This window comes from Ursus arctos, unplaced genomic scaffold (assembly GCF_023065955.2).
Source record: "Ursus arctos isolate Adak ecotype North America unplaced genomic scaffold, UrsArc2.0 scaffold_20, whole genome shotgun sequence".
In the NCBI taxonomy this organism is placed as follows: domain Eukaryota; kingdom Metazoa; phylum Chordata; class Mammalia; order Carnivora; family Ursidae; genus Ursus; species Ursus arctos.
In genome coordinates this window covers 48,864,370-48,880,047 of record NW_026622875.1, presented here as the reverse complement: position 1 = coordinate 48,880,047, position 15,678 = coordinate 48,864,370, and the positions used below count along the sequence as shown (strand labels likewise).

The 15,678-nt window shown below is 48.7% G+C and overlaps 1 protein-coding gene across 5 annotated transcripts in view; it reads left to right on the top strand.

Annotated features, from left to right (window-relative positions):
* MYRIP (myosin VIIA and Rab interacting protein) overlaps positions 1-15,678 on the top strand; it is a 355,695-nt gene that overhangs the window by 287,156 nt on the left and 52,861 nt on the right. For all 5 annotated transcript variants that reach the window (XM_057315911.1, XM_048216130.2, XM_026496775.4 and 2 more), the window contains exons 9-10: positions 2,105-2,258; positions 9,096-9,727. In XM_057315911.1, coding sequence (XP_057171894.1) covers positions 2,105-2,258; positions 9,096-9,727 — 786 coding nt within the window. The remainder of the gene's footprint in view (positions 1-2,104; positions 2,259-9,095; positions 9,728-15,678) is intronic.

The window sequence follows — 15,678 nt, the reverse complement described above, 5'->3', positions numbered from 1 at the left end:
AACTTCACTTGACCATTAGATTTGCTCTCTGGTCCCTCTGGCAGCTGTTCATCCTCTGTTAAGGATTTAGCAAAATCGTAGATGGCTCCCTGAGTACCCATCCCCTTGAAAACCTTGGTTTTCAGGACACGAGGGACAGGCTGCATGCTTTCTTGCCCTTGGAATAAAGGGAGTGGCACTCAGCTGAAAGCCACTTGTGTGTGTGTGTTAGCTTGGCTGTCCTCCAGCTTAGACCTTGGCCTCCATGATGTAAGGGAGGATGATGGTGAGCTCTTCTTCTTTCTTTCTCTTGCTCTTCAATTTTTTTAAAAAAGATTTTTTAAAGATTTTATTTATTTACTTACTTCACAGAGAGAGAGAGACAGCCAGCGAGAGAGGGAACACAAGCAGGGGGAGTGGGAGAGGAAGAAGCAGGCTCCCAGCGGAGGAGCCTGATGTGGGGCTCGATCCCAGAACGCCGGGATCACGCCCTGAGCCGAAGGCAGACGCCTAACGACTGAGCCACCCAGGCGCCCCTCTTGCTCTTCAATTTTATCCAAGAAGTTAGTGGAGGAAAAAAGCCAGGCACTTCTGAAAAGCCATCCTTGTAGCCCACCCCAAACCACACTCACCGCACCACAAAGCTATACTAATTCCCAGTTCTGTACCGGTTACTGCACCACCATTAACAGGCCATAACAACTGCTCTCAGTTGCCCAGTTTCTTGGAGACATCAGGCAAAAACCAGATGTGTGCAACAGAGTGCATTCAGGCACATGTAAGCGTAGAGGAAGCCCAGGACCCCCAGCCCAGCTCCTTGTAGGGCATTTTCCATAAGCCAAGGCCTATGCAAACTGAATGCACAGAGAATCTCACGGAATTCATAAAACCGGGAGAGCTCGTCTGCCCTGAGGCCATGTTACCCTGTGAGTGCTGTATGGAAAGGCAGGTCTGGAGACCCCTCATCTCTCTTCTCTTTTCACAAGGGTGAGAGGCACATGGGGACCTTGGGTACACATCTTAGAGGTTCCATATTTATTCTGAAAACCCATCTTCCTCCAAGATCAGCCTCCCCTCTGTGGGGGGAAGTAGAAGCAGTTTGCTATAACTCTGACCCAGAACCGACATGTACCACCCTCTCCAAAGACAGTGTGCCAGAGGGCCTGTATTTGAGGGCTGCTGGCTCCTGGTCTGGCCTACAATGATGGGAATACTGGACCTTGAGCCTCAGCCATCTCTGTTTTTTCTCAGCCTGGTCAACCATCCTTCAGGGGAGGCTACTGGGTGCATCTTCTGCTCCCCAAATTCCAGCCATGAGGCTCAGCCTTGTCACCCAAACATCCTGATGCTGGTGTTACTCTTTTTCACGGTCATTCTCAAATGTCTTTTTAAAGCTCTCCCTTGTTACGCATTTACTGTGTGCAAGGGCAGAGCTAAGTTTCCACACCTCTCAGGGAATTAAGTCATCTGGCCTCTTCCTGTTTGATGAAACTCTTTAACATCGAGCTTCAAATTCTTCGTAACATTCATAACATCTGTATGGGTTGTTTTTTTTTTTGTATGTCGTGACATATATGTGTGATACAATTCAAACATGTCTCCTGCCCATCCTTTGAAATCTCCCCTCCACCACTTCTTAGGTAACAGTTTCTTTTCCCTTCCTTAATTCAGACCTCCGTGGGAATGTGTTGCAATAGTTGTAGGTTTGTGACGGGCCATGCTTTGCTCACGGATCTGTTGTAGCGTTGACGTTGTGCTGTAACTTTTCTGTTTGGGCTGCCCAGACTCGGGTTTGGAGGTCTTCGGGGGCAAGAAGCTTTCCTTTTTGAGCACATTTGGCCTAGGAAATGCTGCCGGGGGGGTGGCTGGATAAAAGACTGTCAGCGGCCACTACCCGCTCCGTCTCTGACGCTTTCGGGTAGGCCTGACCAGCTTGCAGTGGCATCCACAGGGCACCCACTGTTGGTGCCATCATACAGTGCTGGGCACTGATCTGCAGCGTGGGAAAAGCCAACACCATCGAACATGCCTTCTCCATGCTGTGTCATCTACCAGAAAGCGGAAGGCGTCCCTCCCGGTGACTGTGCCCCTCAGTCCCCGCTCTTCCCCTCTTTTCTCTCTGCAGCAGTCCCCGTCTGCGTTCTCACTCCCCAGAGAGGACTCCCTGAAGACGCCTTCCCTGGAGACTGCGTCAAGGCTGCCGAAGGGCCAGGGTCAGCCACCGCGGGAGGAGGCGGCCTTGTCCAGCTGGAGGAGCACCGACAGGCTGGACGAGACAAGTAACGGTTTTAAGCGGCATCTGGTTGGTCTGTGGGTCCTGGGAGTGCCGTTGGGAGGCTGCTTCCCGGTCAGTTACTCCTCCCTCCCTCAGCCCGAGTTGGTGTGGCCCATTTGAGACAGCCAAGCCACCAAGTCACGAGGCGTCTAGTGCAGCTCACATGTATAACGTGGTCGTGTTTTCCACCGGGCAGTTTTCTGGCTGAGACCTGTGAGCCAGTGACGGGCTCCTGGGCCAGGGCGTTACAGTGCCTCGGCTGCACGGCCACACTTCAGCTTCCTGTTCCACGTGGCCCGGGAGAATATGTCTCATGCAGGCCAGAAATGCTAACCCAACCCAGCAGGCTATTTCCGTGTTCAGAAGGACTTGGGTCCCAGCAAGAGTTGGTTTTAAGAGTGTCCTTTTTGAACCCTGACATAGTTAGGGTAATACTCGCTCCTATAACAAAGAAACCAAACATTTAGGTGGTTTCATGTAATAGTTCTCAGCACACACCAATGCAATACAATGTCCTGGCTGTGGGAGGCCTTCAGAGGCCCGAGGCTCTGCTGTCCTCTATGGCCTCTGAGTCTTCTGCTGGGTCATTCACATGGGCCAGCAGATGGAGGAAGAGAGAACAGAGAAGTCAGTGCACCTGCTTCCTAACCAGCTCTGCGGGACATGGCCTACACCGCTTTCCCTCCCAGACACAGGCAAGAACAAGTCACACAGCCCCACTTCAGTGCAGAGGGCCTGGCCCATGTCCTGGCTGGACGCATCCAGCAGCACAGCTCTGCCAGGACAGGGACGAGTCTTTGATGGACAGCTGTCACCCCACTGCACCTGAGGATGACACGTTGCCCGTTCTTCCCGCTCCTTCTCCTAGAATGTCCCGCTCTGCGTAGAGCACTTGAACTCACCTCTCTAGAGACTCAGCATCCAACACACAGTCCGTTATAAACCTGTCGAGTCGTGTAATCCTTCACAATGAAGAGGCTCAAATTAGCTCAGTGGCTTTCCCAAAGTCACACATCCAACGGCTGTGAGGTGCTTGCAGCCACGTGGGTAAGAGCCAAGGGCCGTGAAGCCCCCTGCTCAGGCCACCTAGGTCTGTTGGGCTCCATGACTGACTGTCTAAATCAAGTCAACACGCTCACTGCACCCTGGCACAGGTCTGTTCTTTCCTCACCTGGCTACACGTAACGAAAGCTAGGCACATTGTCCTCACAACAAGAGACCCAAAAGGATTCTCAACTCCCACTGTAGGTCAGATCTAGAATCCTTTTCTGAACAACCACAAAAATTAGCAGCAAAATATTCATCTTAGAAATATGCTTTTAAAGATTGTGCTATCGTTTCTACTCTCGCAGGGAAAAGATTGAACTAACAGCTATTGAAACAAATTCCATTGTTCTCACGGTGCAAAGAACCACAAACCATGCGATGTTTTTAACAGTCATTCTAAAAATTTCCCAAAACAGCCCATTTCCGTGTGAACCTTTTAGTAGAACCATTGCTGGAATCTAGAGATTCTGTGAGCATGTTCCTTATTTATGTGTGCGGTTTGGGCTTTGTTTTTGAAGTGCAGTTTTCCATTCTACATAAGCTTTTCTTTCCTTTCCTCCTGCTGCCCGGCGTCTCTGTTCATTCATTCGTAGGCTTTCTTCCTTTCTTTATCTCTCACCAGAGACTGAAAGTTCCTACAGAGAGGGGACTCTAAAACTCCACAGGCATATGTTTATCTTCAATAAACAATAATAACTACCCTTTACAAATCACTGTACCATGTGCAGGGTCCATCTGCAGGCACTACTTTATTCATTCCTCCAGTAGTGCTGCTAAGCATTGCCGTCCTCTCGTGCGGTAGACAAGAACCTTGAGGGACCATGAGGGTGGATGACTTGTTCAAGATCCCAAGGTTAATGGGGCCAAACGCAAACATCATGGCTCCCATTTTCAGGCTTTTTCAACTAGTGCATGATAAGTGTCCCCCCTCCATAAAAGCAAACAAATAAACACCACAACAAATAGCCTTTCAAAATTCACACTTACACACTGATAAGTTTAGAGGAGATTATAAAAACTTCTGGAAAACACTCCATTTCACAGAATGGTTCCCTGCTGAATTAGGACCATTCCAAATAAAGTTGGAAACGGTTTTGATTTTCAAAACATGATTTTTTGTTACCTAATTTTCTGTAAAATAAAGCACTCATATATTTTATCTGTTGTATATAAACATAAAATTTAGTTCAACAATATCACACACAGAAAAGATTTTGCACTCTTCTCAAAAATCCATGCATCTCTCAGGTTGGAGATTTAAAATTACAAAACTCTAAAGCACTTGTGTGGAAAACCTCTGGTTTTTCTGAGGAACACTTGGCCTTGACATGCTAAAATGTGTAGGCCAACCCCCCGGGTCTTGAGGGGTGTCTGATCTGTTCAGCAGGAAGCAGATTATTCTCAGGGGGATCGCACAGTCTCAGCAGAGCAGAAATGTAGAAGAGAGGAGACCCAGAGGTGGAGGTCACCTTGGGTTAATGGCCACTAGGCTGTTTTCCGCAGTTCTGTTTATGCCCCGGGGGAAAGCTTGCTTCCAGAGCCTGTTAATTCACGGTTGGGGTCAGCTGGAAGGACACTGTGGGCTGAGTAAACCACAGCGGGTCCACTTTGAGTCTCGGCAGAGCTTACAGCAGTCAATGGATGGCTCCCCAAACATGTTTCCACTCAATAGACCTTCACTGAGCATCTGCTGTATGCACACCATGTACCCAGTGCTGGGAAATAACCATCAGGGGACAGCCCCTGCCCTGAAGTTGCTGACCGGTTGTTGTCCGCACGGTCATGAAAGAGAAAGAATTTGGACAAAGGAGAGAACAGAAGGACGCAGGGTCCCCGATGGATACTCCCGGAGGACCTAGAGAGTGTGGTAGTGGAGCCTGAGGACAGCTTTGAGCAGTTCTGACCATGCATCTTGACAACCAGGTTTTCACAGGGGTGGGCACACAGGGAGGCCACTCTGCTTTTGTGGAGATAAAAGTTGGTCAACTTCCAGCTTCCTCAGAGGAACGTGGTGAACTGGGATTGTAAAAGGCAGAAGAGAGGAGCCAGCGACAGACTGAATCCCTGCCTTCCATGTAGCAGGTGTCGACGGCAGGTGCACGAGCACGTTTATAGCAGTCAGCCCAGGAGCCAGGCACAGAGTGGCCTTCGCAGAGGTTTTCCCGCCGTGGCTTGTCTCCCATGGCCCCAGGAGAGGTGGCAGACAGACAGCAGGGCTCATTGAGAGCCTCACATCAAGAGTGTAGTCTGACCCCTGCAGCCTGTGGATGCCCATGTTCACTAACAAGTAGTCTTCACACGCCCAAGACAGGTTCCAGAACTGCTCGGGGACTGGAGGTAGAGCAGCGAAGAAGACGCAACCTGTGGTCAGTGTTGTGGCGGGGCAAGGGCGATGGGGGTGAACAACCAAGAAAATAAACTGTAGTATAGTTTAAGTCTTTAAAAATGAAAGCTTTTTGGCAAAGCCCAGAGAACAGAGTAGCCTAGCTTCTTAAGGAAAGAAGGCCAAGAATGTGCCCCTGAGGTGGGCTCTGGTCCCTGCCTTCCGCAACACCTGACCCACAAGATTGGGACATGGCAGTGGGAAAATGCCAGCAACCTAGAACCCCTTTGTCTCAGAAGACCGACCATTACCACCACAACAGGTAGAGCCCGTTACATGTAAATAGTAATAACACCCTCGTTAGGCTCCCTTCTGAATGTGTCCACGGCCAATGAAAGCAGTGTCGCTGTGCTGCAGAATCGTGACTACAGGATAGGTCGACACGTGTACCTGTGGATGGAGCAGGGGCAAATAATTGTATAAGCCAACTCAGCAGGCCGAAGATAAAAGGGCTGAGGGGTAGCAGACAGTATGATCGAGGCTTTACGTAGGTTGTCTTATAAAAATCCTCTGACCGCCACGGAGAGTCACACTGTCCCTATTTTTAGGTCAGGAAACAGGCTCAGAGGTGCTCTTTGACCAAGGTCCCTTGCCAGGAATCATAACAGCTGGGGCTCAGTCCTGGATCTGCCTGAATCCAAAGTTCTTGTTCTTCTCCCTGCCCTATAGCAGCCCAGGGATGGGGAAGGGGGAAAGTGCTATTAATTCGTCTCCTGCTCTGAGCGGGCCCATGTAACAGGCTTGATGGGTGTCACCTCACTTAACCCCCATACCCAGCCAGGGAGGGATTAGCTGTGCCCCTTTTGCCAATGAGAGTACTGAGGCTGAGAGGCTCCCAGAACTTTCCACCCAGGCCCCAACTCCACAGCCTAGGCTGGAGAGGTCACTGAGATCCAGCCCCTTGTCGTCATCAGGAGGAGGGCCCAGCCATGGGCATGATCAGCCAGAACCCAGACTGGGTTGTGGAATGAGCCAAACAGGCTGTCACAGCAGGGAACTCAGGGAAGGAGGAGGCCACATCTGGGCAGGGAGACAACAAAGTGCTCTAGGAAAAGGGGAACCAAGAAGATGAAGTCTTTGAGAGGTCACTGGAGCTTTGCCGTGTGGGGATGGTGGTAGGGACAGACCCCGAGGATAGAGGGAGCAGCCAGGGGAAGGCAGGACCCAGGCCCTCATGCTTCCAGGAGAACCATGCTTAAATCAGCCCCCACTGGGCTCAGAATCCTGGAGGAAAGGAAGCCCCACTCTCCGACTCAAGAAAAAAGGGAACTTCGATGTCCTGCCAGCCTGGCCTGCAGTCAGACAGCTGAAGTGCCACTGGGTCTCTGAGCTGAAAATGCGTTCAACCAACAGCTGGATTCCCTGAAGGCTGTGGTCGCACAGCCATCCTGGCAAGGACAATGCCCTGTGCACAAGGCTGCAAAACACCGATAACTTTAATTTCATTTCATGAAACAGTCATCATTTAATTGGTAGGAAGTCTGTGTTTGAAATGGCATCTGGCAGGACGCTGCTCAGTGTCCCTGCACAGCAGACCTGTGGCCCCTGGAGGCCTCAAGCCCACACACAAGCGGGTCCCCTCCAAGGCCCTGGGGTCCTCATCACCCAATCCCCAGGGAGTCCCGTAAGGTTCCTCATAAAGGAACAGCTTCTGTTGGCTAAACTGCTGTGCCCAAGGCCACGGGGCTGTGCCAGGTCCTCGCAGCTAAGGAGCACACTATCCTGTTTGGCTTCCACAAAAATACGAAAAAGCAACTTTCACCCCTTGGCATGCCGATCAACCCTTGGGGCCCCAGCCACCAGCTCTGGGCAAAACTGAGCCCAGTTTAGGCCAACCCAGACCATGACCCCAAACTAAGAACCACTCCAGCCTGCCCTTGATCAGTGCCTCACAGCTGACCAAGGGCTTCCTCAGCATAAGCCAGAGCCGTCTTGGCTTTGGACAGAGCTGCACCTCATCCCGACTTGACCAGTTATGGGCTCCGTGACCTTCGACAAGTTACATAACTTGGCTCCCCTTTGTCTCCCCATCCATCAAATAAGACTGGAACTCCCAACCTCTTTCTCCCTCACATCGTTTCCAGAATGAGGCATGTGCCTTGAGTTGAAAATAAACTTACGTGTCGAGCAGGAACACCTGTCCGCCGCTCACACAGAGCACTTCTGGGACCAGATGTGTGGGGTTTTTCCATACCAACCAATTCTCCGACACCAGCTGGGTATCCTCCAGTTCCATGCTGACTGTCTCCCTGCGTGTAGCTCCTGATGCCACGGTCAAGGGCTCAGGACTACATGGCTTCAGATACCAAATTGCAAGTCCCAGGTCGTCCCTTGGACTTCTGACCAACCAGCTATACACGACCCCCTCCTCAGGCTCAGTAGTTTGCTGGAGCAGCTCAGCTCAACAGAAGTCAGGGAAACACTTATGTTCACCAGTTTATTATATAACAAAGGACACAGATGAACAACCAGATGAAGAGGTTCATGGGGTGAGGCCCTAGAGGGTCCTGAGCACCGAGGAGCTGGGGCGCCTCACTAGGCACGTGGATGTGCCGTCCAGGAAGCTCTCAGAACCCCGGACTTTGGGGACTTTTATGGAGGTTTCATTGTGTAGCCACAGTCGATTAGTAACTCACGTCCCAACCCCTTTTCCTTCTCCAGAGGATGGGGTGGGGCTGAAAGTTCTAAATTTCTAATCATGGCTTGGTCTTTCTGGCGGCCAGTCCCATCTTGGAGCCACCCAGAGTTGCCTCCTTAGTACAAAAGATGCTCCCATCACCCAGGAAATTACAAGGGATTTAATTTAGGAGCCCTGCGTCAGGAATTGGGGTCAAAGAACAAATATTAGCAGGAACTGGGAACTGGGGGCAGAGTCCGGTGTGTGTGTGTGTGTGTGTGTGTGTGTGTACATATGTATCTTATTTCACTCTGCCATCTCACAAGGCCGTTGTGGGTGGGATGTGTAGAAGTGTCAAGGGCAGAGTGTGTTAACCTTGAGAGAGGCCAGGGCAGGTGATGGAGTCATCTCCCATCCAACCAGAGAAAACTCTGGCCCAAGGGCAAAGAGCCAGACCCAGGGCTGCCAACAGTAGCACTCCCCTTGCCCCTTCTCCACCCCAGGCAGCCCAGGGCAGGAGAGGGGCCATTCTGAGACCGAGGTGACCATCCACGCAGGCAAGGTGCACTGGGAGCCAGATCTATGAGTTTCTCCTCATCTCTGGAGCACTGGGGCCTGCAAGGCCTCAAAGAACTTCTTGGGGACCTTCGACTCCTAAAGAGGTGTGCCCTATTGGACTTCCCAGAGTCCACTGCTCCCCAGGACCCCAAGCCAGTGGTGGGGAAGATGCAGATGGCAGCCTCACCTTGCTGCCAGGTGATAACAGCCCTGTCTGGTTTCTCTCTCCCGCGCAGACCTGGCTGAGGTTTTGCAGAGCCCCGACGGGAACTGGGTGGCCCTGAAGGATGGTACTCTGCCACATACCCGCCTGCTAGCCAAACCTAAGAGTGGCACATTCCAGGCCCTGGAGGCGGCCTCCAGCGTGGCCTCTGCCTACGACGAGATGGGCTCCGACAGTGAGGAGGACTTTGACTGGAGCGAGGCCTTGAGCACACTGTGCCCACGGCCCCGAGGCCGGCCCAGGAACCCCCAGCCTCAGCCCACACAGGCCCAGGGCTCGGACCAAGGGCCCTCAGCCGCCTCCTCCGGGCTGTCCCCGAACCCCGAGGCCATGTGCTCCGACTCTGAGACCTCCTCTGCAAGCTCTTCCCGGGAGGCTGGGCGCCGGGCCAGACTGTCCTGGGTGCAGAGGAAGGCTCCCAGGGACCCCACAGCAGAGAAGATGCGCCTGCAGGGAGAGCTGGATGTGAACTTCAACCCCCAGGCAGCCAGCAGGGAGACCTCAGACAGCAGCGAGCCCGAGGAGGCCCCCCACGCTGCCGACTGGAAGGCCAGGAGGTGGAGAAGGGCCCGCGTGGGCTCAGAGGAGCCAAGCGAGGAGCTGTCTTCTCCCAACGCCCATTCCCAAGGGCTGGACGTACATCAGGTAATCAGACTGGCGCACGCTTTTCAGCAGGATGTGCCCTCCTCCAAGCATGAGCCGTGTGGAAAGGTTTAGAATTCACAGACCCAGGTTCTCATCTTCACTTGCTGCTAAGGAGCTGGGTGGTCTAGACAGCTCACATCACTGCTCTGGGGCTCCGTGACCTCCTCTCTGGAGACGAGAGCTTGCAGTTCAAAGGGGGTTTGCAGTGTGGCCCCCAGAGCAGCAGCAGCGCCACCGGGGAACAAGTTAGAAATACAGATTCTCAGGCCTGGCCCCACTCAAAACTCTGGGGATGGGGTGCAGGCATGTGCAGTAACCAGCTCCCCTGGTGATTCTGCTGCACTAAAGCATGAGGGCTGCTGGCTCAGGGTTAAGGGTGTGGGGTCTAGAGTCAGGCTGCCTGGCTTCAAATCCAGCTGTGTGAGCTTGGGCAGGGGCTCGGTTTCTTCATCCATAAATGTAGATAGTATCACAACCCACTTCAAAGAATGTGATGAGAGAATAAGATAATGTTTATAATGAACTAAGCTCTGTCCTAGACACAGTACAGGGCTGAGTACATGTTATTTCAATATGATAACTCAGGCACAGGTTACTCACTTTCTGTGATTCTTTCGGCCCCCTTCACCCCTCCCAGAATCCTCAGTGGCTCTGTCCTCATGGATTAGCTCAGGAACCTCCTTTGAGATTATGATAAAAGCTATGGACTCTCTCCGTAGAAAAATGCACCTGTACACACACACACACACACACACACACACCTGTATGCACTCACGTACCATTTTGCTTTGAATGACCTTGCAGAAGCAATGGATTGCATTTGAAACTGAGAGTCTAATGGAAGATCTAGGTAGGCTACCTCTGCCTTCTGTAGGCTCACATTGCTGTCCACTTGACTTTTCACACTCCTGGAGAAACCACAGCCACTTCTGGAACCCCACTACATCTCCAGTAGTACTCACCACCGTGCCCTGCATTCTTAGTTTGGGTCTCACCAAAAGCAGGCTCCGAGTCAAGGATTTAGATGTAGGTTTAGGTGGAAGGAGAGCCCAGAAACCTCAGGAGTGACCCAGGGCAGTGAGAAAGGCTGTTAAGGTCCGTTCTAGACAACCGGGGCCCCATTCCACCAGGGACCCACCGAGAAGCCATGTGGGACACCCCCCACACCCGAGGACAGGAGCATTCATCCACAGTCTCCCATCTGCCTTTGGTTCAGAATGGCCCCACCCAGGGGAGCATCAATGCCACGCACAACCAGGCAAAGAAGAAGGGAGAGACCCAGGTCTGAGGTGGGAAACTATCAGTGAGCCAGAAACTGCCCCATGGCTGCAGGCAACCCAGGTAGCTCTAGGGGACAGAGGCGGGGACAGCACCCGTGTCTGCTACGATGCCCGTCTGCGAAGGCATCTGCCAGATCCCTGACCGAGAGGCCCCTGTGAACACAGTTGGGGGCTCAGGCCGTCAGGTCACAGAATCTGGCATCAGTTCTGCCTGAGCTGCTGGTACATTGCCTAGAAAACATCCTTTCTTTGGTCCAAGGGCCGGTGTTTTCCTCTGTAAAACCAGATCGTTACAAATCTGCCATGTGGGACTGTTGTGATCGTACAGTAGACATACAAACTTCTGTTCAGTGATGACTCCTTGTTCTCTAGCTCAAGGGGAGACTGTTTCGCAGAGACTTTAGGTCACTTGCCCGAGGGATTTTCTTGAGGGTTGACTGCATGACTCACTTGCCGTGTATGCACAACGGGCTGAGTGAAGCTTCCTATCTGTTGTGAGGTGGCTTCAAAGTTTTCTGGTGGTAATCTTTGCAAGGCGGCGATAGAAGATCGAGTCAGCACGAAAGCTCTCGACCCTCCCTGGCAGTGTCATCTCTTCCCCAGTAGGTGGCAGTGGTGCTGCACTAAATTAAGCCCTCCTTGCTCTCCCTCTTCCTTTATTAAGGCAGCTTTCTTCTCAAAAAAAAAAAAGTGTGTATATATATATGTATATATATATATATATATACATATATATATACATTATAAGGTTAGATATATTTCATGAGGTTAGAGCTTATATATGTGTGTATATATACATACAGAGATGTATATGTATTTTTAACTGTTTGCATATTTTTAATTACATAAATAAATGAATATAATGTAAAAAAAAATTGTGAGCATACAGATATAGTCCCCTCCCGACCACAACCTAAATTCCCTCCATCTCCCCCAAAATAACTGCAGTCGTATGTATTTGTGCACTCATGTATGTGTAGTACTTCTAGAAATAGAGGTGTTAAAAGGTATCTGTATTTTAGCAAAATTGGCCTCTTACTCCATATTCTCCTGTCGCCTGCTATTAACAGTCAGCGACGGAAATGTCTGCACACGTGTATGCACAGTGTCTGCCAAGGATTGCCTCGCGGTGGTCCCCAGCAGGGAGCTCGGGAGTGGAACCCAGCTGTCCAGGGTGTAAGCAGTAATGGTTCACGTCCTGCAGAGAATTGTAAAACAGTATTAAGTCCAAGAAAAGTCAGTCTTTTTATTATCACCTTGCACCATGCAGGGACAATTCTGAGCAACGTAACTTACAGTTAGACCTTTAGTTCCTCTGTTCTTTGTTCTTCAGGATAATATGTGGTAAGCTCTAACCTTATTTTCCCAAATTAAGCATTTGCCACCAAATTGTTAGTAAATAATTCATCTTTTGTTTGCTGGCTTCAGAGGTCCCCTTTAATATACATACGCCTTCTTTTATTTCATGAGCCTGGTTTCCTTATGCTCTCTATTTTGTTCCGTGGATGCAGAAGTCCCATTCATGTACAAATACAACTTTCTTTTAATTATAGTAACTTTGTAACATACTTTCATATCTGGTAGATGGTCTTCCCTTCAGTTGCTTTTGTTGGTGATATTTTATAAAGTGTCTTAACTTTTCTCAATCCTTTACTCATATAAATGACTTTTTACAATCTTCTCTTCAAGTTGAAAAAGATTTTTCAAGTTGATTGGATTGCTCCAAATGTATTTATCTATTTGGGAAAAATCTATGTCTTTATAATATTGCGGCTTCCCATCCAATGGTGCAGTACCTGTCTCCATTTGTTTACTTTCACTTTTTACTTTGTTTTACTTTAAGTTGTAGAGATTTTTTTCAAAGCTCTCCTACTTTTTTTGTTCAGAGGTTTTTCGGTATATGTTTTATTGACATTGTGGATGAGATCTCTATTATCTATTACACATTCTTTTTTTATGATTTTTTTATTATATTATGTTAGTCACCATACAGTACATCCCCAGTTTCCAATGTAAAGCTCGATGATTCATTAGTTGCGTATAACACCCAGTGCACCATGCAATACGTGCCCTCCTTACTACCCATCACCGGTCTATCCCATTCCCTCACCCCTCTGAGGCCCTCAGTTTGTTTCTCAGAGTCCATAGTCTCTCATGCTTCATTCCCCCTTCTGATTACCTCCCCTTTCCTTATCCCTTTCTTCCCCTACCGATCTTCCTAGTTCTTATGTTCCAGAGATGAGAGAAATCATATGATAGTTGTCTTTCTCTGCTTGACTCTATTACACATTCTAATCGATTTCTGATGGTGTACAGATCACTACTGATTTATGTTTATATTTGATAACTTAGCACCGAATAGGTTCTTAGTTCTAATCATCTTTCACATGATTCTCTTAGCTATTCCAGGTAGGTCATTGTCTTGTGCACACGGAGGATATTTTTATGGTTTTTCCCATGATTTATACTTACTTCTCTCGCTCGTCTTACGGCCCCGGCAACAAGCCGCGCTCCACTCTGAAGCAGTAGTGACACTGGCGTTCGGTCTGTGTCCTGCTGCCGTCCTCGGCACCTGCTTGCAGTGCTGCGTGGTTGACTATGTTGCCTCCTCTACGTTCAGGAGATACTCTCAAAGTGAAGAAGCATCTGCCTATTCCTGGCTTCCTAAACGCTTTAAAGCACAAATGTGAGTTTTATCAACTGCTTTCTGCCATCCCTTGAGATGATCCTATAGTTTTTCTTCTTAAGGATTGTAAATCACATTAATAGATTGCGTAGTTCTGAAACATCTTTTCATTTGTTGCATAAATCGTATTGCGTCCTGACTCCTTTCTATACAAGCTGGTTTCTATTTGCAGGTTTCCATGTTCATGCCATCTTGTTCGGCTTTGCTATCAGGTTATACTAACGACGTGGCAAGGATTCTCTAGTTTTTACTATTTTCTAGAATACTTTATATGACATGACAATTTTCTGAAAGTTTGGAAGAATTCACCTATAAAGCTATCCAGGTCTGCCCCTACTGACAGGCTGTTTTAGAAGTGAATTTTATATGTTAGAATAATGTGGAAAACATATATATTAGTGGAAAACATATATATTAGAAAACATTAGAAAACAGGAAAGTAAGAGGAAAATATTACTTAAAAACAAAAAAAAATTTGTTGAGATTAATAAAATGAAAAGCTGGCTCATATATATATATATTCATTGTATATATATATATATATATTTATTTATTTATTTATTCATTATATATAGATAATGTATGTGTATATATAATGAATTTCCCCTCAAATGCAGTTTTGTTTGCATCCCACAGGCTTTGATATGTAACGTGCCCATCATCAAATTTTTCTAAGTAAATTATTACTTCCAATGTGAGTCTCATTTTAATCAAAATTCAGAGGTAATTAGAAGAGTGGATAGCTTTCTGGTTTGTTTTGGCTTTTTTTGTCTCTAATTTTTAGTCCTCACAGCATTGTGAGCAATAAATACGGCTGATGTGATTTTGCTGTTGGGAATTTGTTGAGATTTCCTTTGTGACCCAATACATGGCCAATTTTTGTGACTATTACATATGTATGTTTGAAAAAAACACATATTCTCTCTTTGTTGAGGACAGACTCCGCGTACACGTGCACATTGTTCTGGGCATCAACAAGACAGACAAGGTCCTGCCTCAGAAGCTCATGTTCCCTCACCTTCGTGTCTGCCAGATTTCACTTCCCTAACCTCCCTACTCTTTTCTACTCTTGTCTTCATGCTTCTGTGGTTTTCTTACTTTCTGTCTCTGAGTCCCTAGGAGGCACACCAGTGCATGCTGGCAGCTCCACTCCCTGCTGGACCCATGCCCTCACCAGCCCCTCTTAGCAGGTAGAGCCCCCTGAGGGCAGAAGTCCAGTCCCATATTCTCTAACTGCGTCCCCAGCCTCACATCTCACCTCACGTGTAACTTTGCACATGGAGTTGCTCTGTAATCTGTTACCAGAGACTGCTGAATGCATTCTCTGACCTCTGGAACTCTGACCCCTGATGTCCGCAGGTGGGATGATGTCTGTGGGTCAGAATCACGTTCCCTCCAAAGCCCTGCAGCCGATATTTTACCGCCTCCTGCCTTGGTGTGATAAACAGACACCTGAAGAAATCCTGATTTTTCCTTCATGTATAACGGTTTTCTCTTCTCTTCAACATTCATTTGATTTGCCATTATCTTTAAAGAGCAAACATTTTGCCAGAAGGGTAGTGTGCTCTCATTTCATGCTCTTGCACATAAGACAGTGAGCTCTTCTCTGCACACTCAGGTATTTTTTCAACTCAGGAGTGTTTCCTTCTGTCATTTTGATTCTTTCTTCTTCCAGGCCACCCGTAATCCTTACCTTGAATCTCGATTCTGTCTTCTGTGTCTATGATCTGTTACTGTTTTCCCCTTCTCTGATTCGTCTTCTCTTTAGTCCTCTAGGATACCTTCCCAAGTTTGTCCTCCCATCACTCGTTTGTGTTCCCAGGATTAATGCTATGATTACCATTGTCAGATGTGGGTTCTAATCCTGCCACCATGCTCAGTCTTTCTGCAACCTTTTGTCTCAAGAGTCTTGAAGTTCATCTCATGCCACGGCCTTGCCTTTTAGTCTGAGTGCTTCTCCCTCATAACTTTCTGAGCCTCTTCAT